The following is a 24,871-nucleotide window of genomic DNA, read 5'->3' as shown; positions in this document are numbered from 1 at the left end:
GCTGAGGATGCATGAGGACATGCACAGGACATCATCCAGGACTTTGCTGGAGCTTGGTCTGGGACTCTTCAGCAGAGGAGGATTTGCTACCCAAGGGTGGCTGGTGCTATTTGGCACCTCAGGCTATCCAAGGTGCACAAGAGGCTGGGATGTGATGCCAGAGCTTTGTGGCAGGGCGCAGAGCTTCTGCGGGTGTGAGGGAACTTGGCAATGGGATGGAGTTGCCATTCCTGCCCTGGCAGCGTAGGGCTGGGGTCTGTTCCCAGGAATAGCATCCCTGAGCAGAGGGGAGATGCAGTTGTGCATCCTGACATGCAGCATCGCACACAGTGCTCCAGAGCCGGATCCCTACCGTGTTCCATGGTGCTGGGCTCCTCCTGTGTGGGATGGATTCAGCAGAGCCCAGACCTGGGGAGGGAAAGTAAAGAGCTGAACCCCAGGTATCCTGGCAGAGCACAATCAGGGCATCTTGTGGAGGCAAAGGGGGCTAGTGGCTGGGATGCTGTGTGGGCCCTGAAGAGGTCTGTGGCTGTTGATGGCCGGACCAATGTCTCCTGTGACCCCACGCTACGTACCTCCCCCTCTGCTCCCTTGGCTCCCTGCAACATCGTCATCTGCTTTTCCAAGTCATAGCGGAGGCGAATCCAGTCTCCAAGACAGCAAAAACACACTCACGTCCCCCGAGCTGTGTAAGAATAGCAGATGAGCTGGGGCAGCCTTGACCACAGCTTCCTGCTGTGGCCAAGAAGGAGATGATGAAGAACACCCCTGCGCTGGGGCTCCTGGAGCTGCACGGGGGGATCGGGGGGCAGCAGGAGGGGAGATGGACACCTGAGCAGTGCAGTGATGCGAGACCCCAACCCACCGGGACCATGCCTGGATCCCCCAAACCCAGGGCTGGCACAGGGCGGGAGGAAACCCGCCATCATCCTCTTCCTCCTCCCTCCAGCGTGGGATGGGGAAGTGGAGACTGCGGAGCCGCGTCACCCAGCCCCATGAGAGCCGCGGCTGGCCAAGCCACAGCGCTAGGTACACAGTCTGTGTTTTAGCAGGGATTAATGATCTTTGGTGCTTGTGCCCCAATGAACTTCCACCCAGAGAAAAAGAAGTATTTGTACCCGGCAGCAAGGGGTTTAATCAAAAACAAGCTTCTGTGGCAGCTGAAACACTGCAATCTGAAACACTGCAGATGCGGCCAAGTCTCCCACAGCAGCTTTCCAGCAGGTTAACTTTGGACTGGGATGATAACAAATTATCTGCTGAACACACATGTGAGGGGAGCCTAATGCCAGCGTGTTCCACTTGTCTTTAGCTGCTCCTGCTCTCATTTTCTCTAAGTTTCTTCGTCACCCAATACATTTTGTTCTTTTAACCCTGGAAACCAGGGAAAGGGTAGGAGCGCCTTTATCCTAAGATGGAGCATGACCTCCTGCTTCCAAACAAGGGCTGGCTTTATTTCTCCTGGAGCTGGGCTTGGAGAATAACACAAATGTTTGTTGTCCCACAAAAGACCGGCTTATCAGCTATTATTAGAGCAGGGATGATAATTCAGAAGGAGCAGCTTATTCGGCACATTTAACCCCGTTCTCCGTTTATGGAAGATCCGGGATTTGTTTAGATGGTAACTGGGGTTGTTGCAAGGATTTTCGTCTGAGGCTCTTTGGAGATGGAGCACGCACACACCCTGTGCCCGTGCTGGTGGTCATGCCATGGGCTGTTTTGCCTCTGTGGTGGGTAGGTAGGTCAAAAGACATCTCACTGGGCATCTGCCTGGGTGAGGAAGCAGTTCTGGCTTGTACATAAGACTCATTAAATTGCGTTATGCATCTTCTGCTTGTACAGCTCAGCCACTGGAGCCTGTGTAAAGCAAACACGAGAAGCACATGAAGTGTTCAAGGCCAGGTTGGATGGGCCTTGGAGCAAGCTGCTCCAGTGGAAAGTGTCCCTGCCCGTGGCAGGGGGTTGGAACTGGATGAGCTTTAAGGCTTTAAGTTCCCTTCCAACCCAAACCAGCCTGGGATTCTAAGAAAGCAGAACTGAATTTGCCAGTGAGAACCAGCTTTGACAGACACTGACCCGAACCTTATCCCTAGAAATGTGGACTTGGAAGGCAGGACTTGGGGTCCGTAAATGTGTTTTCTCTCACACGAACTCCTTGCTGCTCACCCCTAAGGACAGTGCTATCTCCTAGACTGTCTGTGCAGCCACCAAGCAGCAGCACGAAGCTGAGAGTGGTTTGTGAGGGGCTGTGAATGAAGAGGAGACAGAGGAGCAGGACCTGCAGGGTGGGCAGAGCATCCCGGTGATGCAGAGGTGGGATGTGTGATGGAGCAGCAGATGCAGGTCCCTAACGAAGCAGCAGCTGCTTCCCAAGGAAAAGCCACCTGAGTCCATCCCACTCCAACCCTTGCTGCTGGCAGGACACGAAATCCTGGCCTCCCTGGCAGCACAAGGCAAAGTCCCCAAGGCCTGCACTGGGGCCAGGAGTGCCTCCAGCTTTCAGTGTACTTTGGTGGTGCTGGACTTAGGCCTGTGTTTGTGCAGGGAAGGGACCTGACCCACTTCAGAAGGAGCCGGCTCCAAGCAAGCCTTTGGGATGGGCTCTGACCACTGCCTGTGGCCCCACCACCTCCCCTCCCCTCTCCTCTCCACTGGCCATGGGCACTGCTCCCCGCTCCCTCCTCCCCAGGGCTGGGAATGATGCTGAGCTGGGCCCTGGAAGGGAGCAGAGCCTGTGGGACCCCCCCACCCCTGCCCATAGCTGGGGGCTGCTCCTTGTCAGCAGTAACCCTGTACCGGGCACAGGCTGTGAGCTCCTCTCCAGGGATCTTTTCCCCAAACAAGCACAGTGGGACGAGGCCAGCGGGCTGTGGCTTTCCCGGCATTGTCAGCCCCAGCTCTCTGGGTCCAGAACAAGTCGGGTTTTGGAACAAGCAGCACAAATGTGTATTGACACATGTACACAACAGGTTGTGTGCTCACCGGAGCTGAATGGGAGCAAACTACTTCCAGCTCCTGCCAGCAAGGGAAACATGGAGGCAGCAGCGCAGGTAAACCCAGCCATGAGGACAGTACAAGATGCAGAGCTCTGCTTTCGCTGCCTTTCACCCGTGCTCGCCCCACACAGCCCAGTGATGTGGCTCCAGTGGTGTTCCTGCTTGGATACCCAGTCTGACCCATCAGCAGCTCACCCGAGGGCTGATGCAGGAGGCAGTGAGCATGTCCCTGACCTCCTCCCTGCAGCTTCTGTCCGTCCTTCCTGATGCTCACCTAGAAATGGAGCAGCCCAGGCTGCCTGTGGCATGGAGCTCTGCACTGGTGCTGGCTTGGCAGAGGGACAGGGCTCGGTGTCTCCTCTGAGGATGGACACGAATGCTCAGCCCATGGGGTGCTGCACGCATGGAGCCCCAGGAGAGCATGAACTGCTCCCTCCGCAGGCTGCCTCCTTTCCAAGCGCCTTCCCAAGCACCTGCCAGCTTGGTCATAGAATCACAGAATAGTTAGGGTTGGAAAGGACCTTAAGATCATCCTGGTTCAGCCCAATGCTGGCAGCCATGGCTTCCCAGGTGGAGTGGCAGAAGCAGGCTCCTGGATGTCCACAACCTGTGTGCTTAGGCCAGGAAATCCCAGCCCTCTGGTACTTGCCAGGCTCTAGGTTTAAAAATACTTAAAGAAAATAATCCTCCAGCCTCACTGAGGCCAAAGCAGCTCTGGGCAGGATTCAGAACAAATACTGGGGGCTGTGTTTTGTCTGTTCTCGGCAGGCGCTTGGCTCAGTGCTCAGCAGGGACTCACGCAGCCGTTGACATCTCAGTGGCTTGGGAGGAGGGTACCAGGGGAGACATCGACAGCACAGCGTGGGGCAGGAGCACACAGCCCCACTTAGCAGCCAGGAGTGACCTGATGGTGGCTGAGGCCATCCATGGGGTTTGGGAGCATGATGTTTCACACCCAGGTCTGTGGCGCTCGCCCTGGCCAGTGCTTGCCTCCTCCATAAGCGGTGCTTGGTAAAGCATCAGATTCTGTTGCTCCTGCCCTGCGGCTCCCAGTCTCCACACATTCATGTGCCAAAGCCCCAAGTGCCCTGGGTCTTCCCAGTGATCCCCCACCCGGGGAGCACTGAGGGCTGGTGGTTACTGGAGGCAGCAGGAATCGCTGCCCCAGGGCTAATGGGCAACCCTGTGCGATGGAGCGGTGGGAGCAGCACAGCCAGGGCCAAGAGGAGGCAGGGCCGGCGGGGCAAGCCCCGTGCCTGGAGGAAGGCAGGCTGCCTGCTGTCCACTTGGCTCTCAGGCTGTCCTCTCCCTTCCTTTTCAGACCTCTGAGAGTGCCCCAAGCTTGCCCAGGATGGTGCAGGACCGCAGATTTCAAGCACTAGAAAGAGGAGCCAGGTTTTGTGCAACATCCCAAGGAAACACCTGCTGCACACACTGCAAAGCAGGAGCAGAGCTGGAGAGCAGCCTGCAGCTCCAGCTTGTCCCCATGGTGATGCTACCCCAAGATCACTGAAGGCGCCATCCTTCCAGGAGCAGCCAAGTCACCAGACCCACCAGCAGTGGAAATGGATCCAGAGATCTCTTTCAGAGAAGAGGGAGAGATGCTGCAGCCTGCTTGAAGATCAAGAGACACGGCCATAAATGCCACCAGCCTCCCAACATCCAGGGATCACACAAGGCAGGCTATGAAACAAGGAAGAAACATGCTCTCTGGGCAGAAATACGAGGGAGAGTTACACGCAGGTGAGGCAGCGTTATTGACATATGAAGCTATTTGGTGCAGGATATGGTTAAAATAATATGCAGAGCTCCCACCTTTTCCTCCCCACCCCAAGAACAGGAATAGAGTCATTAAAACAGCATGTTCTGGGACAGCAGTGATCCCATGGGAGAGCTGGACACAGTGAGAAGTACTCCTGGTATCCCTGCCTCTTTCCTCAGGGGTCCCCAGGTCTGCCAGAAACTTGCTGAGGAAGATGATCCCACCATCTGGTGTATGCTGCAGGACAGGCTCTCCCGCTGGTCAGACTGGTTTGGGACTTGAACAGGCCAGCGGTGTGGCTGGGCTGGAGTTGGGCATTCATCCACGCTGAGGATGGGGCCTCTGTGTCACCCACAGCACGTGGTGATGCCCCATCCCAGGCCGCTCACTTGCAGAGGTGCAATTCCCAGCGTGGGATTCTCCTCCAAGCAGAGGGTTGAACCCCTTCCCCTGCCTGCGCAGAGGCACTGACAGCACCTGCTATAGACCCTATAGGATGAGCTGCTTACTCAGAGCTGCCAAGATGTGCTTGTCAGGCAGCCAGCGCTTGGGACATGAGGAAGGAAAGCGTGGAAGGAACGAGTCACTGCACTGGGAACATATGGAATGGCAATCTGCAGGGAAGGATGGCAGCCCCCGCGCTGCCTGAAGAGCAAGTGAAGACCCTCCCAAGTCCTCCCAGAGCAGTGAATTAGCATTGGAAAGTACATTGGAATAGCATCGCTTTCCTCTGGCTCCAGGGACAGCAAGGGAGGAGGAACAGAGATAGTGTTTCTTGTGCCAGATAAGCTCCTTGGCAAAAGGTGACACGCTGGTGTAGACTGCAGCACGAGGGGCCCATGGAAAGGAGCCAGAGAGCACTTACCCCAGAAGATGAGGAACAGGCACAGTGCCAGGGTCAAGGGAGGACTGCAGCCTACATGTGACGTCTCTTAACATTTGCTACGTGGGCTCCATGTGGTCAAGGATCCCTTATTTCTGAGCAAGCTTGCCAAGGGGATCATTCTTCTCCTGGCAGTGGAGAGCAGGCGTGCCAGGCTGGAGCCAGGCATGTGGCATGGTGCATCTCCCAGGCGGGATGCAGAAAAGCTGGATCAAAGCAAATGCAGCAGGAAAAGTTCTCCACAGAACACAGTTACCCTCTTCCCACACAGCAACAGCAGGACCAGCTTACCTGCTGCCACGTGCTTCTAACTGCCACTATGCAGTCCTTGGGCTCATATGGAGGTGGCAGTCACCCTTTGGTCAGTACTCCTGGGAGAGACGATGGGAGATTATCCTCCTTCTGCTGGGCTCACATCATCTCATGCTCCAAATGACTGCATTTGTCTCATCACAGTTCCCCTTCAACCGATTCTGACAAGGAATTAGCTCTGCTACCATTGGGTAACAGCTATAGGGTGTGAGTGGAAGAAACACCTTGACTCCTCTTTCTGCCGTCACGCCAGCAGATGCAGGTCTCTCTGATGCAGTCACTGCTGTCTGGACCCGGGCACTTGGGACCACTCTGTGGAGACACAACCTGGCTGAAGAATGTCCTGCATCCCCAAGGGGATGCATGGGTGACCCCGACGGCAGGCAGGGGACAGAGCAGCAAAAGGAGCCCAATGGGTGAGAATAAGCGTTGACCTAAATGAGTGTAAAGACAAACCACAACTGCAAAGGTTTGCTACAGCGCATTAAGGGCCATTTTAAACAGAAGCAGACACATTCTTCCTAAGGCAGATTATTTTCTAAACATCAACAGAGGCAGTTACACCAACACACCCCTGAACAATGTCTTTTGTCATGCAACGGAGGCAGAACCTGTGCGTTCCCCAAGGACCGGGCTCTGACACCTTCTCTTCCCTGTCCATTGTCACAGGGTTGCTGTGATGGGTAAACTCAAAGCCTGGAAGCTCAGTTGAAATGTGAATCCAAAAGGTCAGAAAACCTTTTCCCAAAGCTTAGTCAGGAAACTAGGAAGGATATCTCGAAAGAACAGACTTTCCCTAGAGATTCCCAGTAATTCCTGGATTTGGACTCATGTTACCTCTCTTATCAAGCAGGACATGTGTATTCATGACAGATGAGAGAGCTAGACTTTTACACCTGCTAGAGACATCAACTCCAAAGGAAACCAGAGCTAGTGATTGTATTTTAAGATTACTACAGCCCTTAGAGTTTACAACAGGACACAGAAAACCTGATCTTGAATTGCTCTGCCATGGTCTCTCTTGCACCCTGGAAGAAAAACGGTTTGGCTGTACCCTACTTTGAACTTGCTTAGTGGCCACAGTACATGCAGCCAGTAGCAGGACTGCAAGGCTGCTCAAGGTTGCTTTTCAAGGACAGCTTTGTTGCCTGATATCCTGAAACAATATCCTGTTTTCCTCACTAGAAAAAAATTCCTGATGGGATTACTATTAAATCCGTCTTTTAAAGGAGACAGATATGCAGTGGCACAGAGCAGGAAGGATTCCTTGACACTTCCTACAAGATGGAGAAAGAGCAGCAGCACAGTCCTACGGCTTCTCGCCTGCTCTTTCCACGCATCCCTGGCTGAGAACCCTGCGTACTTCCCACCTCCAGCTGGCACGGGCCATGCAGAACACTTGATCCAAGACAGGATGTTAAAGAACAGCAAAGCTTTTCTTCATGTTCTTATTATCAGTGTAATTCTTTTGTGTGCACTTGGCTATTTCTCTCCATTTTCATGGTGATGCCTCAGAAGTATGCAACTTCTTGGCAGAGGGAATCAACTTGCATGATAAGATACTAACCACAAAGAGGTTAGGGCAGCTGTCAAAGTAAGAACTTTACACTAAAATTGGTTGGATGGGGCTTGGAGCAAGCTGCTCTAGTGGAAGGGGTCCCTGCCCATGGCAGGGGTTGGAACTGCATGAGCTTTAAGGTCCCTTCCAACCCAAACCAACCTGGGACTCTGTGAAATCTCAGCGATCCAAATCGGCCCCTTTAAGTAATTATTCATCTTGTTGTATAAGCAAAACAGGGCGCAGACCTCTCCCTGTGAAGTCGCACAGAAACAGAGGTATCAAGCAAACCTCCCACCCACTCGCTTTGGTTTATGGTATCTTGCCTCAGAAGTGGGTGAAGGAGTTTGTTGTAGTCCCTGGTCTTTCCTTGGGCGCACCTGGCCCATAAGGTGCCCTGACATGCACAGAGCACAGCCGTGAACACGCTCCTGCGATGTGAGGAGCGGTGCTTGCCTTTGAGGGGAAGGGCTTGAGCCTCCTCTGTGGCTGCTCCAGTTCCATCTGTGCAGTGTGACTGCTTTTGCCTTTCTTCCCCTCTCGGGGCTCTGAGCTGAACAGCACCACACTGCTTTTGACACTAAAATAAAGTAGAACTTTAAACGCAGAATCACAGAATGAATCCCAGCGTGGTTTGGGTTGGAAGGAACCTCAAAGCTCATCCAGCTCCAACCCCTGCCACGGGCAGGGCCCCCTTCCACTGGAGCAGCTTGCTCCAAGCCCCTGTGTCCAACCTGGCCTTGAGCACTGCCAGGGATGGGGCAGCCACAGCTTCTCTGGGCACCCTGTGCCAGCGCCTCAGCACCCTCACAGGGAAGAGCTTCTGCCTAAGAGTTCAGCTCAGTCTCCCCTCGGGCAGGTTCAAGCCATTCCCCTTGGCCTGTCCCTACAGGCCCTTGTCCCAAGCCCCTCTCCAGGTTCCCTGCAGCCCCTTTAGGCACTGGAGCTGCTCTCAGGTCTCCCCTTCAGGAGCCTTCTCTTCTCCAGGCTGCCCCAGCCCAGCTCTCTCAGCCTGGCTCCAGAGCAGAGCTGCCCCAGCCCTCATGGCCCAGAAGACAATTAGCATCACCAGGACGTGGGAAATGGCAACTCAAGGAAAACATTCACAGGTAACAGCCCTTTTGTGCAGCATTCATGGGAATGAAGAACACTGGGCACTGGTGCCACAGGCGCATCTAGAGGGTGAGGATGGGGACACAAGGATCTACTTGGGACGCAAGGGCCTCTCCCACACACCCAGGTACCGAGCACATCGAGCCCAGGCCCGTTTTTTTCTGCAGAACGGAATGGTGAGTGGAATGAATGGGATGCCAACAACATCCAGCTCGAGGCAACTGCAGGAGAGGCTGCACGGGCCTCGCTCCGACTGAAATAATCACAGCAACACCAGAAACATCCCCCACAGGCAGCGCACGTCACTGCCTCGGTGCAAAGCCAGGCTGCCAGCTCAGGCTGGCAACACGCACAGGTTCCGTGGTGCTCACGTACAGCACCGCAGCCGGTGGCTTTCATGAGGATGCTTCACCGGCAGGGACGCGGCGCCTCGGCAGGGCACAGGGGGACAGCCCGCTCCTCCCCACGCCTGGCACACCCGGAGGAGTCACCAGCAAAGGGAAGTCTCCGAGATGCTGCCGCTCCGTGCGGAGTCCCGGCCGCATCCGTGTGGGCCTCTCGGCGAGGCTGCCACAAACCTGCCAGGAGGTTGTAGTGTGGTGGGGTCAGACTCTGCTCCCAAGGAACAAGGGATGGGACAAGAGGAACCGGCCTCAAGCTGCCCCAGGGCAGGTTTAGATGGAGCTGAGGAGCAATTCCTGCCCCAGAGGGTGCTCAGCATTGGAACAGGCTGCCCAGGGCAGGGCTGCAGGCACCGGCCCTGCAGGTGTTCACCCACCCTCAGTGCCATGGGTTAGGGGTGGCCTTGGCAGCGCTGGGAGCGGTTGGCCCGGATGAGCCGAAAGGGCTTTTCCAGCCGGGTTACCCCTACGGTTCTCCGACACCGCGCTCCCCGCCGCCACGCTGGGGCCCCGCGCACCGGGCACCGGCCTGCGCTGCCGCCCTCCGCCGCCTCTCCCCGCCGCGGGGCGGTACGTGCCGGGGCGCACGGCTCGCCCGGGCCCTGCCTCCGCTCCCGGGGCCGTGCGGGGCAGGAGGGGTCCTTGTGACGGGGATGGCGGCGGGGGGGGGGGGGGGGTACGGAACCGGGGGGGGGGGGGGGGGACCGGACACACAGGGGCTGGCGGGGCGACGCGCACGTGGCGCGGCGGGGGGGGGGGGGGGGGGGGCGGTGCTCGCCGGTCGGTGCCGTTCCCGGTTCCCCGCCCTCCGCGGCGCGGCCCCTTAAGAGCGGCGGGGGGGGGCGGGGGTGGTGGCACTCGGCCGGCGGCGGCACGCGCAGGTAGGGCTCGCGGCGGCGGCGGCTGCTCCACGTGGCGGGCGGCGGGACGGGACATGGCGACAGCGTGGGGACGGTGCCGGGGGCACCGGGAGCTCCGAGCGCTCCGCAGCGCTGGGCTCGGCGGTCTCGGGTCCTCACTTACCGGTGCCGCCGGGTTCGGTGGGTCAGGGCTGTACCGGAGCCGCGGTTCCGGGCCTTCCGGCCCCCCCCCCCCCCCCCCCCGGTGAGTACGGGGAGCTCGTGCTTTGTTCCTGCTTCGGCACGGCCGCATGGGTGAGGGTCCCGCGGGGCCACTCACATGCCCGCACACCCCCGGCCTGTCCGGCCGTGACCCCGCGCTCTCGTCCCGGTAACCTCCCTCAGTGGTCACGGGAGCGGCCGGTAGCTTCGGGGGTCCCGGGTGGCCTTGGGGATGCTTTGCCTCCCCGGGGGGTCCTCACCTCTCCGGCCGGTCCTGACCGGCGCCGTGGTGTCCTACCCGGTGCCCGATAGCGGTGGGTGCGGGGGGCAAAAAGGCAGCCGATAAGAGGCTGGGGGCACCGGGGAGGGCAGCTCCGGTTCCCCCGGAACCGCGTGGGGGAGGCCGCAGGGGGCTTCCCCTTTCCCCCCCGGGCGACCCGCGCCCCACGCCGGTGCTCCAGGTCTCCCGGTGGGTCAATCGCTGCGGTGCTGCCTGCGGCGTTACCGGCCGCAGGGATCGGTGGTGGTGGCGGGGGGGGGGGCCGCGATGAGGCCGGGTGAGATGGGACAAGGCCTCGCGGTGGTCGCAGCGGGGAAGCGGGGCCGGTACCTGTTGCAGCGCTCCCGAAGGTTACGGCCGCCCGCATCGCATCCCTCCCCGTGCGGGTGCTGCGCGTCGCAGCCAGGACCGCTCTTGGTGGAGCCCGGTGGTCGCCGCCGGGGGTTCGGTAGCCTCAGGATCCCGTGGGCCACCGGTGTGCAAATGCCTCCCGAAAGGGCAGGCAGCGCTGGCCAGTTTGGAAGTTGACCTGAGAAAGAGGATGAGCCTTAAGAGGGGGCTCGGGGGAAAACTATGGAGGACCTGGACCTGCAGTGGGTGGGAGAGGTGGGGTTTCTGTCCTCCCCTCTGACAACAAGTTGCCGAAAAGCTGTTGATCCCCTTCTGCCCAGCACCACCCCAAAATAACCAACCCTAAAGTAACCCCTTTGCGAGAAGGTTGCTCGTGTTCTCAGGCTTTCAGTTTCTTCTGAGGAAGAAAGATGGGGTTTCTTAGTTGCATGACAAGAAACCTGGAATCTAAGACACTGTTTTTGTGCTTTTCTGTGAGCCGTAAGCTTTTTTGTGGTGCACAAGCATCCTATTTTGATGCTAAGTGAGGTAATTTAGTGCTGGCTGATTCTCCTGTGTCTCTTTGAGAGTTTTTTGGCTGTGTCCGGAGGGAAAGGAGCGGGGCTGAGAACTGGGCCGATGCACGCCATAACTGGGGTGTGCTGGGGGCAGAGTGAGGCTCTGCATTTGGGGAGAGAAGCAACTGGGGTTGCTTGGTGAGAAGGGGCTTTCTCAGTGTTGGATTAATCACTGGGGTAATGGATTTCTTAATGGCAGATAAGTGCCTGGCAAACCTCCCTGCCCCAAAGTCATAGGGGTGCCTGTTCTGGTCCTGGCCCTTTGGGGAAGGTGTGAAGCATCCTCCTCCCTTTATGGGAGGTGATTCCTGACAAAGGTGCGAATGGCTACATGTGCTGTTGGCTCTTATCTCGCACAATTGGCCTGATTTACCTGGCAGCCAAAGTGGAAAGTACCCGGTGACTTGTGTGCTACTAATTTAGGTATCCTTTATGAGGAGTTGAAAAGCTGCACGTAGGCTAAGGGAGGCGAGTTGCATCTCATTAAGCACCCTAGTGCTAATCTCATTGTTTCACTTTTATGGCTTTTCCTATTTCCTTCTGTGGAATCAGCCTATAGCAGGAACTCGGTGGAACTAGGAGCTTCTCACCAGTAATGTCTGTATGAGTCACTTCTAAATGTGCCCTAAAAGCTGCTGCGATGGATTTGTGCTGTAGCTGAAGTAAATTCGTGTGGGGCTGTTGGTTAATTCCTGAAACAGTGAGGATCTGCCTGCTGCTGGGTCCTGGGTGAGGCTCCCATGCCTCAGACCTGGTTTGGGGGCTTTAAGGAAGCAGCAATGTGGAGACGGGTGGATGCAAAGGCAGCTCACGCTCCTGTCTTCAGGGAGGAGGGTGGCACATGCGTTTTGAGTGACTCTGCGGGGTTTTGCAGCCTTCTGCAGCCCCCAGCAGCCCTGGCTGGCTGGTGTCTGGTGGAGGAATCTGATGTTATTAGGTACCACATTTTTCTCATTCTGAGGATTTCCTGGCGGGCACGGGATGTCCCAGGAGTGTTCCTGCTGCTGTTGGGAGGATCAGCTCTGCTCCCTGGCAGAGCATGGCCTGTGCTTGGAGTGGGAATGAGACCTGAACAGGGGCTGGGAGCCTCTGTCCTCACCCGACACTGAGGTCCAGCAGCTGGTGCTGTGGGGAACCCTTCACTGAAGGATGGGAGCATGCATATGAGGCTGTATCGCCAACAGTGCCTTTGCTCCGTCCCTGGTACCTCTGAGCCGAAGAGATGGTTCCTTGTGCCCTTTGGGTGAGTGTGTTCAAACCTGCCTGTGAAACTTGCCAGCAAGGCTGTCTCCAGAGCAGAGCTGCTCTGATCATCTCTGGCCTCCTCTGGACTTGCTCCAACAGCTCCATGTCCCTCTTATGTTTGAGGCCCCAGAGCTGGATGCAGGATGGGGTGGGGGGGGGCTGTCTTGCAAAAGCCCAATAATAATATAATGATGCATAATAAATAAGCCAAGCTTTTGCCTTTGAACTTGTTGATAGCTTGCTTAGGCTTGACTTCACACTTTCGCAAACCAGTTAGATGCTTGGTCCTTGCTCAGACAGGCTGAGCATCCCTGCTGCTAATAGCTGGGCACGGCAGCCCCGGATGAGAGCTTGTCTGGTATCTGGTAGGCAGGCATAGCTGCCTGTCTTTCTGCGTGGGAAGGTTTTCCCCCCAAAGCTCCTGACAAACCCATCTCAACGCCCTCCTTCACAAGGCGGCTTGTGGCCTTCTGCAGCACACGAGTCACGGCTGCCGCGCTGGGGCTCCGTGTGCTGGAGAGACCCCATGCTGGGTGTCCAGGAACGGCCTCCGGCCCTGTTTGGGCTGCTCCGTGCCTCTGCAGGCCGGGGCTCGTGCTGTGGATGGTGCTGTGCCAGCGCAGCCGCTGTGCCCCGTGGCGTCAGCCTGTCTGCGTGCCCGGGTTAGCTCACCGGGGCACGTCGGAGGCTGCGCTGGGTGTCCTGGCTGGGAAGGGTGCTGGGTGCCAGGCTGGGCTGCTGCTGGCACACACCTTGAGCTCGCCCCTGCGGGCTGCTGGCCTTGAGCAAAGCCTGCCCTCGCCGCTGCCCTCGCCTCACCCTGGCCCTCAATCGACCATTGTCTTGGTGCAGAGCCCAGAGGAGTCACGTAGGCCATGTGCTGCCAGGTTAAACCCCGGCTGTGGGTGCCGCTGGAATTACAGCTCCGCGCTTAATGCTGTAAACCCGCTTAAAATCGGTGAAAATGGTGTCTCGTTAGCTCCTCGCAATCTCTATTTCAGCTCCCTTCTGACCACATTTGAAGCTGGAAAGCGTTGGTGGCTGTAAACAGCTCGGGATTGCCAGCACCTCCATTCCCTCGGCAGTGGGTAGGAGAGCTCGGTTCAGTTACAGGGGCCAGAAGGGCTGCTCAGGGCCCGCTGGCTCCCCAAAAAGGGGTTTTCGTATCCCTGTGATATCCCACCAAGTGTTGAGCGCTGGAAGAGCCTAAATTTGGGAAGTTGAGGTGGGGAGAGGTAGCGGTGTTCCGGGCCCTCATGTGGATGATGTTTTGGGATAGGGCCGGTGGAGCTGGCTCTAAGGAGCATCCCTCCCCTCTGCCAGAGGCTCGAGGTGGAAGCCCCCTTGGGGAATGGGGTCTTTGTGCCTGTCCTGCCTGGTCTGGGTGTCTTGTATGAAGCGGCTGAAGGTTGGTCCAGCTGGCTAAGGCAGGAGGGAGGCCCAAATGGCGGCCAAAAGAGGCTTATTGGCGGCTGAGGTGTGTGGTGCCTGGCCATGGGCAGCAGACATCCCTCTCCCTCTGACCTGGAGAAGGAGCCTTGTGAGGAGGCTTGCATAAAGGGGTTACCTGGGAAATATTTGGTGGCATTTGCAGTGCTTTTATAAATGTGAGCCTCTGTCTGTCTGCTTTGGAGCCCTGCCAGCCTGGGGCTCTTAAAAACACAGCCGTTTGCCACCGTCTGTAACTTAAAAGTCTGAATCTTCCTATTCCAGGCCCCTCTGGAAAAGGGAAGCGGCGCTGGCGAGGAGGAGATGGAAAGGGTTTTGATCTTGTGCGGGATCTGTTTCGAGATGACACAGTCCTCATTGCCTAAAAGCCTCCGTTCCTGCTCTGGCCAGGGCTGTGCAGAGGAGGGTTGCTGTAGGCTCCCCATTCCTGTGGATTAGTCAGGGCACTCACGGGGAGCAGATGTGATACTCGCAGTCATTACTGGGTCTCGTCAGTCTTAATTACTGCAAATATGATCGTTTTTATTTCCTAATAGGGCAAACTGTAGCTGGCTGCCTGGCAGCTGTGAATTTGACTTCCAAACACGTCTTACACGTTGCAGGTCTTCCAAAACAGAGCCTGTAAATGTCATAACTCTGTTCTGGGTGGGTTTTTTTCCTTTTTGTAAAGGGGAGGGAAGTTTTCCAGTGGAATTGGCTGCGTTACATCTGCCGTTTCTTGGGTCTTTTTTTCCCCCCTCTCTAGGTTGAAACTCGTGTGCGAGGGCAAGGAGGAAATCGGTAAGAAGCCTTAATGCGGTTGAAGGAAGAGCTTTCTAAAACTGGCCTTTCTTATTAAAGCTTTTCAATGAGTCAGGGAAAAATGTTGTGGCATGCAGAGCTCCTCATGTAAACCCTCTGGCGTCAGGCTTTGGGAATCTTGCTTCACGGTCTCAAGCCTTGCTTAGTTCATGGTTTTTTCCTTGTGTCTCAGCAATGCAAGAGAGGTCATGTCTAACCCACGGAAGAGTCTTGTCTTTTGGAGAGAGATGCCACCTGAGGACCCGCAGGAGGAGGAATGCAGGGAAAGAACAAAGAGATGAACCGAGCCGCAGTCGTTTTGGTGCAGTTGAGCTCCTCGGGAATGGCGGAAGAATTCAAATTAAACCTGGGGGTGTAACTTGGGAGCAAACGGGAAAAATCCCCAACACCTCATCGGCACCCCGCAGCTTTTGATCTGGAGAGGTTTTATTGCCAGTAGTTTTACTGCTATCGAGTAGATTGTGTTCCTTGCTGGTAGGTTCTCGTTGCCAGCACCCGATAGTTTCAGCTCTTAATGATTTCAGTGCTTGAAAGCTCACTGAAAGCTCAGTGTTACTCAAAGCAAGATGTGGCCGCAAACTCCAGTGCACAGCCCATGGGGGAAGTGGTGTTGAGCAGAACTTGGTGTTCACAGCAGCTTTTCAGCAAGAGCCTGGGAGGTGAGTGGGCAGCTCCCCATAGTGAGAGCCCAAAGGTTTCTGGTGAGCTTTGGTGGAGCCTGGCACTCTTCTCTCTGGATGCTGGTGCCTGCAGATAAGTGCCGGCTCCGGGCTCTGCCTGCAGCTGGACCTGGATGGTGTGGGTTCGGATCACCATGATCCCCGGAAGCCTGAGAGGAAATCTGCTCCTCTGGCTCATGGGCATAGTTCAGCCGTGGACGTGCCCGTGGCAGCGTCTTGTAAATGATTCCTTTGTTGGAGTCAGATCTGCTGGGGTGATGGTCATGTGTCGCACTGGCCGGGATGCAGGAAAATCGGTGTCTGGGTCGGGCTAAACCAGTCTTAGCAGCTTACGGAGACCAGCCTCGTGTGCTTTGCTTCCTCTTGCCCACTGTGGGTCTGAGGTGTGGCTTGAGCGTGTCCGGGTGTCGGGTGGCTCTGGAAACCCGGTGCTGTATCAGGTAACTGCTGCCTGTGTGTTCAGTGGCAGGTAGGAACCGGGGCTCCCTGTGGCTCTGGGCCACCAGCTTCACCTGGGATACCTGGATTCCAGCCGCGGATGTGCACCGAAGTGACACGGAGCAAGTGAGAACAAGGCGGGTGCTCAAGTACTGTGTGATGTACCGAGGGCATGAGGGGACGTGCCAGGTAGATGCTGGCATGGCAGCAGTAGTTGACGAGATGGTAATCGCTGTGAACCTGAATGATGTGTGCTATAAATAGGGAGGTTGTGCCTCCCTGAGCCAACACGCTGCTTTGAAGTTGTTGCTGTGTCTGGTGTGACTTGGGGGAGCTCTGGAGAAAGCTTTCCTGCTCCAAGGTGGCTTTTTCTTCAAGTGGGAACCAGGGCAGCTGGGCAGAGAGCTGCAGAGCTTCAGGGGGGCTCTGGCAAAGGGGGCTGATGTCCTCCCCTTGGCTGATGGTGGTTAATGCAGGCAGTGGGGTTTCTGGCTGTGAAGCCAGGGTGCTTTGCATGCTGTAAACCAGGCATGTGAGCAGCAGCTCTGGTTGCGTTTCCTCACTGGGGTGGCTTGTGCTGCTCTCTGCTGCCTGAAGCAGCCCAACTTCTTTTGAGCAGCCCCAGTTCCAGGCCACGATCCAGCCATGCAGCAGCTGCAGGACAGGGAGCGAGTGCAGCAGCACCCTGTCCCTGCAGGTCTCTGAACTGCTCCAAATCATCCTCTACCTGCTCAGCCTCTTTGAGAAGATTCTACCCTTGAGCACGCCTGCAAGACATTTCCCCATTTATTTTCCAATCCCTTCTGGTTTTGAGCTTTTGAGGTGAATTGTTTTGATGCTGGGGTGCTTTTTGGTAGGGGAGGAGAGTTTAGCTGTACCTGGATCAGGGGTTCTGGGCTCTGCTGAGGCTGCTCTGGTTGGACCCATTTTCCCTCCCTAGGCAATGCTGGCAGCATATGGGAGCCTTCCCTGATTACTGCTCAGGCTAAGTTTAGCCACTGCCCATGACCTTCAGTGTTAGCGGGTGTGCTTTTGCAGAAGTGGAGGTGTCCTGTGTGGTGCATGTGGATTTATTTCCCTGGGCAGTTAATAACCTGTGTGTGCTGCTCCTGCTCTGGATGGCCTGGGGCTTCCTGAGATTTTGCAAGGGTTCAGGGTGGTGCTGGGATCACGCTCCTGGAGATGCTGCAAGGGCTCTGTTCTGGGCAGCAGAGCCCTGATGAGCCTGGCTGTTGCCCTGCTCGACCCGCTGCAGGTCCAGCCGCTGGTAGCCCTTCCTGCTTCACTGCCATGCTCTGGCTGCTGCTGGCAAGGACGTGCCCTTTTTGGCTTAGGACAGAGTATCATGTCTTACATTTGTTGCTTATAAATACCTGCTAGCCAGGGCTCTTAAAGGCCAGCTGCAATCTGAGCATGTGTGTTGGGCTGGTCTTATGAGTCTGGTGTGCTGGTGAGCCCCCAGTGCTCACCTATCAGATCAACTCTCCAGGAGGTGGTCCTGGGCACTGGTGCTGTGCCAAACCTTGTGAGCAGGGGTCAGGCCTTGCTGTTGGATGCCAGGGTGTGGGATGCAGCCATCTGCTTTCAGCTGAGGTAATACTTTGTCCTTTGCAGATCTTTGAACCCCGACTGAGTCATTGCCAGCTTGGTTCAAGATGCCACCGGCTACCGGAGGCCCTGTGGGATACACCCCTCCTGAAGGAGGATGGGGATGGGCTGTGGTCGTCGGAGCCTTCATCTCTATTGGGTTTTCTTATGCCTTCCCCAAATCCATCACTGTGTTCTTCAAAGAGATTGAGGTCATCTTCAATGCGTCCAGCAGCAAAGTCTCATGGATTTCTTCCATCATGCTGGCCGTTATGTATGGAGGAGGTAAGTGGACTTGAGGCAGGAGTACATGTTCTTGTGTGTTGTGGTACAGGATGTGGTTCTTCTGCTGGGTCTGATTTGCACCTTGCTGTAGTGACACCAGCAGAACTTTGCTAGAAGCTGGAATTCTCTACTTATGTGACACCAAAACTTCTCTTAGCAAGTTTGTCTTAAGAAGGTTGCTCAAAATGTTCTATTTAATGCCCAGAATTCAAAAACCAGGTTAATCTGTCCTCTGCAAAGCTGTAAGTAAAATCTTTCCGGGGAATTACAACTTGTGTAATTCTGCCCTTGTCCTTATTACAGTGTGCTGCAGACACTGTCTGCTTCCAGCGCCTGCTCAAGGGCCAGGGGAGCTGCTGTGCCATGTGCAGGAGCCCAGCTCACAGGGTATCTTTTAGATAAGACCTTGATTTTTCTATTTATTTATTTGAATTCAGCAAACAGCTGTATCTGGGGATCTGTTCCCAGTTTCTGGTCAGCTCTGATGGCTCAGCTGCACTCTGGAGTGCACTAAAGCCTTGTGCTGCCTTCTCTTTCTTGCCTCCCAGCAGTGCCATAGGCAGCTTGTGCTGTTTGAGGGTGGCAATGTGCACTGGAAATAGAGACATGAGCAGAATAAAACAACTACTTAAACTGAGGCGGCTTCCTTCCCCCATCCTTCAGAAACTGCTTCTTGGAGCTTTTTATTCCCCGGGTTGTGCTTTATCCTTGTCTTTTTAACCGGTGAGGGGCAGGTGGAGTGCTCCCAAGGGGTGATGCGCTCCTGGCCCTCGCCTCGCTGGTCTCGAACCCACCAGCAAACACAGCTTTGCACCAGGTTGCTCAGCTGAAAGCAATCCGAAATGGGAGCTGACTTGTGTCCACTTCAGAGGCACATTGGAGCTTGTCCCACTGCCATCCGTGCCTGGCAAGCAGCCTGTGCCCTCCCTGCATTTGTGCATCCAAAGTAGCTGACGTCAGCGCCCGGCCAAGCACGAGGCTTTTCCTCTGGGGGAACAGGCTCTGCTTTGTCTTCGCTCAGCTGGTGAAGCGACCAGCACATTTCCCTGCTCCGATGTTATAACAAGCTTGTAAACCATGTAACTGCCTTAATGAGACTCAATCTGGGCCGTTCCTCCTCTCCTAATAGCTCAGAGCTGGTTCCCTGGGGCACCCTGGGGTGGCACTGCCTGGAGTTGCCTGGCGGATGGGGTGAGAGCTCCCTCCTTCAGCCCCTTGTCCCTCTTCTTCCATTCTAGCACTGCCCTGCTCCCATTGAAACCATAGAATCACAGAATGATTTTGGTTGGGATGGACCTTAAAGCTCATCCAGTTCCAACCCCTTGCCACAGGCAGGGACACCTTCCACTAGACCAGGCTGCTCTAAGCCCCATCCAGCCTGGGTTGAATGCTTAATGTTGTCATTAAATCCCAGAAGCTTGCCTGTCTTGAACTTGCTTGCCCATCAGCTGGTGGCAGGGATGCTGAAGGTACCCCAGACCTACCCATGTGCATCTCCCAGCTCCTGGAGCATGGGAGCATTCTGTTCCCCTGCTCAGTCATTCCAGAGCTCCTGCAGCCATTAGCCCAGACCCTTTGCAGCGTCTTAATTGCATTGGAGCAGTCCCTGTGTGCATCCCATTCTCCTCATCCCCCCACCCCGGGCACCTTCCTGTGGGAGCTGTGTGCTTGCTTGGAGGCAAAAAATGTAGCTCACGGCTCTGGCAAAACCTTGTGAGCTGATGGTATCTTGCAGGGCTGGGGTAGCTCCTGTCCTGGGCAGGGCTGGGGGTGGTGGAGCAGCATGTCCTGCAGCCCCACACAGTCACCATCAGGGTATGGGGATGTGATTGGCTCCAATGCCCTTTTCCCAGCTCCGCGTTAGGATTAGGGAGGACTCTGTTGTGTTATTTAATAGCTTTTTGTATTTTGCTTTTTTAATTCACAGCATGAATAATCAAGGCAGATCTGTAACATTTGTTCCAAAATGCTTCATGTGGCTGGGAATTATTTTTTTCTTTTAATTAAAAAAGAGGGCTCTGGGGGAATCGCCACCGGAGCACACATTGCTGCCACCAGAGCACACGTTGCTACCCTCAGTGACTTCCTGTTCCCTGCCCTTGGAACTGCTGCTCTGGCCTGGATTTCCAGGAGGAAAGGCCACCACTGCCTTTAGACTCTGTTCAGGGGATCACGTTTGCCGAGTTCAAGGTCCAGATTTTGCAAAGAGCCGAGTGCTCTGTGAGGCTTGGGGTGATGCGGCAGCCCCCGCATGCTGCTGTTGCCTCGCATGAGACTGTGGCCCCTTCCCAGCTGCTGGTGCCATCAGGTCGGTGTCACTGTCGCAGGCCGCTCTGGCTAGCGTGTAGGCACTGTGCTGGCCGTGGGCTTCTGTAACCTTCTCCAGACTTTGTTTAAACTGGGCAAAAAGGTCAAGTAGCATCTGAGGACCCATGAATAACATGTTGACAACCTTGCTATCTGTTAATGGCAAAACTAGGTCTGTTAATATTCGATGGGTGTTCATTCAGTTTATTTAAATATGTTTTAGTATCTGTAGAGCAAGCTTTGCAGTATCTAATCACTGTTTGCTTTGGATTAAAGCTCCTGATAATGAAGCACTTAAAAGGTGGGTGTGCAGAGCAATTGGGTTTCCCTGCCTTAGGGGCAGCAGTGAAAACAGAAGCACCCCTTCTCCCTGGGACTCTCTGGGGTGGCTACTCCTCTGTGAGCCCTGGGGGAGCTCTGCCTGTGCCCATCGAAGCTGTTTCCTAACAGCTTTGGTTCTGATCAGAAACCTCTCTCTGAAGATGGGCAGTTGCTGTTTGCTTTCTTTTCTGCTGAGGCCCCAGCCTGTGGTGGGCAAGTGGCCATGTGCAGAGCAGAGCCCCCCAGCTCAGAGCACTGCATGGGACAGGTGACTTTACCCTATCCCAAACCCCTGTCCCTGAGGGCAGCTGGTGCCCAGGCAGCTCCTGGTTTAGCTCACAGATGGCAGCTTGCTCAGAAAAGTCTCAGCTTTCTGTGCTCTAACCAAATGTCACTCTTATCAACAGCTGCCTCTGAACCTCCTGTTCCCTTACCCCAATTCCCTCACTGGGTGAAGCGTGAAACATCACTGTGCAGAGATTACTGCCACAGGCTTCTAGTGTGCTTGTGCGCATGTCTCATGCGAAGATAGCTCATCCCTTAGCATCTCTCTTTCACTCCCCAGGTCCCATCAGCAGCATTCTGGTGAACAAGTATGGCAGTCGGCCCGTCGTGATCGTAGGTGGCTTACTTTCTGGGACCGGGTTGATTGCAGCCTCCTTCTGCAACACGGTGGAAGAGCTATACTTCTGCATTGGGGTTGTAGGAGGTAAGTGATGGCTCTGCCCTAATAGGGCTGCAGTGGAGGTAAGTTCTCCTCTGAGGCAGCAAGAGGAGCAGTTTAAACCCAATAATTTATTAAGGAATAACTGTGATGAATTGGCATAAATCCTGATTCCTGTTATGTATTCTAATAAGAGATGTCTCTGACGTAACCTGGGGAGACTGCTAGTGACTGTACATGGGACTGGTATTTGGTACAGACAGTAGAGAGCATGTGTTGTTACTGCCCCAGGTTAGGGTTGTGCCATGCCACTTAATGTTTGTCATGAGCCAGGGTGGTTGTGGCTTCCCAATTCCAGTGTGTGGCTTTGCTGCTGTCCTGGTGTCTCCCCCCAGTTCAGCAGCAGGGGCAAGTGCTGCTTATGCAATTGGGATGCTGATACAGCCAAAACGGAGCTGTGGAACCCCCCAGAACCAAAACTCTGCTTGTTTTGCACCAGCCCTCCTTTCTGCTGATGCTGCTGGCTTGTGGGGATGATCAGGCTCCAAGCCCCTCATTTCTCCTCTCCTTTCAGGCCTTGGACTTGCATTTAACTTGAACCCAGCCTTAACCATGATTGGCAAGTACTTCTACAAGAAGCGGCCCCTAGCCAATGGGCTGGCGATGGCAGGCAGCCCCGTGTTCCTCTCCACCATGGCACCCTTGAACCAGCTCTTCTTTGGCATCTTTGGCTGGCGTGGCAGTTTCCTCGTCCTCGGAGGTCTCTTGCTGAACTGTTGTGTTGCTGGATCCCTGATGCGGCCCATCGGCCCCAAGCCAGACCAGCTGAAGAAAGAGGTCACTAAGGAGGCGCTGCAGGAAGCTGGGAAGGCTGGTGACACCAGCACGGACCTCATCGGTGGGAAGACCAAGGAACAGAAGAGCTCACTTTTGCAGACGATCAACAAGTTCTTGGACCTGACCCTGTTCAAGCACAGGGGCTTCCTGCTCTATCTCTCAGGCAATGTGGTGATGTTCTTCGGGCTGTTCGCTCCCTTGGTCTTCCTCAGCAATTATGCAAAGAGCAAAAAGATCAGTAATGAGTCTGCAGCCTTCCTGCTCTCCATCCTCGCCTTTGTAGACATGGTGGCCAGACCTTCCATGGGACTAATGGCAAACACCAAGTGGGTCAGACCCAGAATCCAGTATTTCTTCGCCATCGCTGTGATTTACAATGGGGTGTGCCACCTCTTGGCCCCCATGTCCACCACCTATGCTGGCTTCTGTATTTATGCTGGCTTCTTTGGCTTTGCCTTTGGCTGGCTGAGCTCAGTCCTGTTTGAGACCCTGATGGACCTGGTGGGAGCGCAGCGGTTCTCCAGCGCCGTTGGCTTGGTGACCATTGTGGAGTGCTGCCCTGTGCTTCTGGGACCCCCTCTGCTAGGTAGGGTGTGGTGTGTCTGTCCTATCTGGCCTTGCTGCATGGTGGTGGGTCTCCTTAAGCCATGGGCTGCCCTCAGTACTGGGGCAGGGATGAGAGGGGGGTGAGCACTGGCACTGGGACCACCCCAGCATCTGAAGGATAGCTGAGGAAGTGGGGGCTGAGCCCCTGGCACAGGGTAGAGGAGCAGGGGCCTTACCTGTGAGGGTGCTGAGGTGCTGGCTCAGGTTGCCCAGAGAAGCTGTGGCTGCCCCATCCCTGGCAGTGCTCAAGGCCAGGTTGGACACAGGGGCTTGGAGCAAGCTGCTCCAGTGGAAGGGGTCCCTGCTTGTGGCAGGGGTTGGAACTGGATGACTTTTACGGTTCCTTCTATACCATGAATAGAGCTCTGAAGCGGAGGGTGATGGGCTTAGGCTGTTCTTGGGAGCATCTCCTCAACCTGGAGCTGTTCTAGGGGTATCTCACTAAGCTGTCCCCTCTCTGTCCCTCAGGGAAGCTCAACGACATGTATGGTGATTACAAGTACACATACTGGGCCTGTGGGGTCATCCTCATCGTCTCTGGGATCTACCTCTTCATTGGGATGGGCATCAACTACCGGCTGGTGGCAAAGGAACAGAAGGCGGGCAAGGCAAAGCACGAAGGAAAGGAGGAGGAGACCAATGTTGACGAGGCTGGGAAGCAGAAAGAGGCAAACAACGATGTGGCTCCCTTGCCTCAGAAGAGTGGGGAGGATGGTGTCAAAGAGGAGGAGAGCCACATGTGAGGGACAGGTCTCAATCCCGGAGTGTCGGGGAAGTGCTGCTGCCCTGGCGCAGTGGCTGGGGCACTGCTCCGCTGGCGCTGGGCAGCTGTGAGAAGTGTTTAAACCAGGTGTTCATTTTTTAACCAGGCTCTGAGTTCTCTTTCCATCTGTGTTCAACAGGGCTACACTTATGCAGTATCCTTGTTTTTTTTGGGGGGGGGGGGGCGGGCAGGGAGGGGTAGGGGGAGGCTTTTTATAGTTTGGCTTTTTAACAGTAACATGAATGTACTAATATGTGCCTTACAGTCTTCATATCTAGCTGAATCTGGAGGAGCCTTAACTCTAAAACGTGCTTTAGCTCTGTATTCTGTTCGGGGTGGGGGGGGGTGGGTGTGTTTGGAGTTTTGTTAAAAAGCCATAAAAAAGCAGGATACTGGATCTGTTGAAGCACGATGGGCTTCAGGGCCAGCCCCGGATGAATACTGCTTCACACGCTTCTTACTGCAGGTCCTGCGGAGGGGAAACTGGGCATGGGGCAGGGTGGTCTGATCCCCCGTGCCTGGTGCCTCTTGGTTCTGTAGGTGGTCTTTAGGTATGTTCTGAATACACATTAGCTACTGTAGTTCTTTAAAATCCCTCTTACTGTGGCTGTTCTCTCATGGGATATTTGGGTTGGAGAAGGCTGATTGCGGTTCATGTTAGGCAGCTGTGCCTACTCTGGGGCTGTGGCAGCCCCTGTGACCTGGACCCTGCACCTAAGCCCTCTGTGCGGAGGGTTGAGGTCCCCCCTATCCCCCAGCTCTGCACTGGCAGTGCCTTTTCTCAGCCTGATGCTGGGTGATGTGAACATGGTGGTGCCAGCCTTGGTCCTGTCCCTCTGTGGGGTGGGTTTCCACTACAGCATCCCTGTGATCAGTCCCACCCAGATGGGTGTTCTGGTGCCTGATTATGGGCAGAGTGGAGGGGCTGGGTGAGGCGGGTGGAGATGGTACATCCCTGAGACAGGCCTTCTGCTTTTGCTTTTATCTCTTTAGAGAAACCTCTTTTACTTGCTTCTGTTCAACTGAGATCTTAAGGCAGTGGATGCCCAACCACTCACATCTAGGACACATAGTGGGGAGGAAAGAATTTGTATGTATTTATTTTTTATTTTTTAGTGTTGGAAGATATCTCATTGTACGTGGAGCAGGTTAATGGCTCTCAAGGTCTAGCAGATGTTGATCAGAAACCATATAAGAGGCTGAGTTTTTTCAAATAAACTTGTTTTTTACAATTTACTCATCAAGTGTTAAACTTCTTTCCTGAGATCACACTTCTGTGTGCAAAAGGAGATGTGTTTAGGGTTGGCATTGAAAGGAGCTGTGCTCAGACCCAGTCTCTGCTCTGCTGGTACCCAACCTCCTGGTACCACTGGAACTGACACAGGCATTGCCATACTGGTGCAGGATGCCAACCCCTCTTCGAAGGGGAGGAAACCCCCCAGTAAAATTACTTCCTGCTGCTTGGACTGGGTTAGCTGGGAACATGGCAGTAGTAAATCCTCAGTTATTTTCTAAAGATGATCTCCATGCCCTGCGCTGTTTGGAGCTGTTTGTGCTGTTTGGAACTGGGTGCCACTGCCAGCTGTGGACCTGCTCCTAGGATCCACTGCTGTG

The 24,871-nt window shown here is 55.3% G+C and overlaps 1 protein-coding gene and 1 long non-coding RNA gene across 4 annotated transcripts; one reads left to right on the top strand and one right to left on the bottom strand.

Annotated features, from left to right (window-relative positions):
• Positions 1 to 1,117: 1,117 nt before the first annotated feature.
• LOC136023556 (uncharacterized) lies at positions 1,118 to 10,101 on the bottom strand. 2 transcript variants are annotated; one of them, XR_010616638.1, is made up of 4 exons: positions 10,049 to 10,101; positions 5,933 to 6,265; positions 5,624 to 5,847; positions 1,118 to 1,857 (listed from the first exon to the last, which is right to left on the bottom strand). It is a non-coding gene; the product is annotated as an uncharacterized LOC136023556 (long non-coding RNA). The 2 variants fall into 2 exon arrangements; XR_010616637.1 differs by lacking the exon at positions 1,118 to 1,857 and having other exon boundaries at positions 2,858 to 5,847.
• On the top strand, positions 9,799 to 24,493 carry SLC16A1 (solute carrier family 16 member 1). Of its 2 annotated transcripts, none has more exons than XM_065698088.1 (5): positions 9,799 to 9,906; positions 17,502 to 17,759; positions 20,953 to 21,096; positions 21,626 to 22,474; positions 22,963 to 24,493. In XM_065698088.1, the coding sequence occupies exons 2-5, from the start codon at positions 17,543 to 17,545 to the stop codon at positions 23,235 to 23,237; spliced, it is 1,485 nt and encodes a 494-aa protein (XP_065554160.1). In that variant the 5' UTR covers positions 9,799 to 9,906; positions 17,502 to 17,542; the 3' UTR covers positions 23,238 to 24,493. The 2 variants fall into 2 exon arrangements, with proteins under 2 accessions (XP_065554160.1, XP_065554161.1); XM_065698089.1 differs by lacking the exon at positions 9,799 to 9,906 and adding an exon at positions 15,643 to 16,024.
• Positions 24,494 to 24,871: the final 378 nt, after the last annotated feature.

Source organism: Lathamus discolor, chromosome 19 (genome assembly GCF_037157495.1).
Source record: "Lathamus discolor isolate bLatDis1 chromosome 19, bLatDis1.hap1, whole genome shotgun sequence".
In the NCBI taxonomy this organism is placed as follows: domain Eukaryota; kingdom Metazoa; phylum Chordata; class Aves; order Psittaciformes; family Psittacidae; genus Lathamus; species Lathamus discolor.
This window is presented reverse-complemented; position numbering and strand designations above follow the sequence as displayed.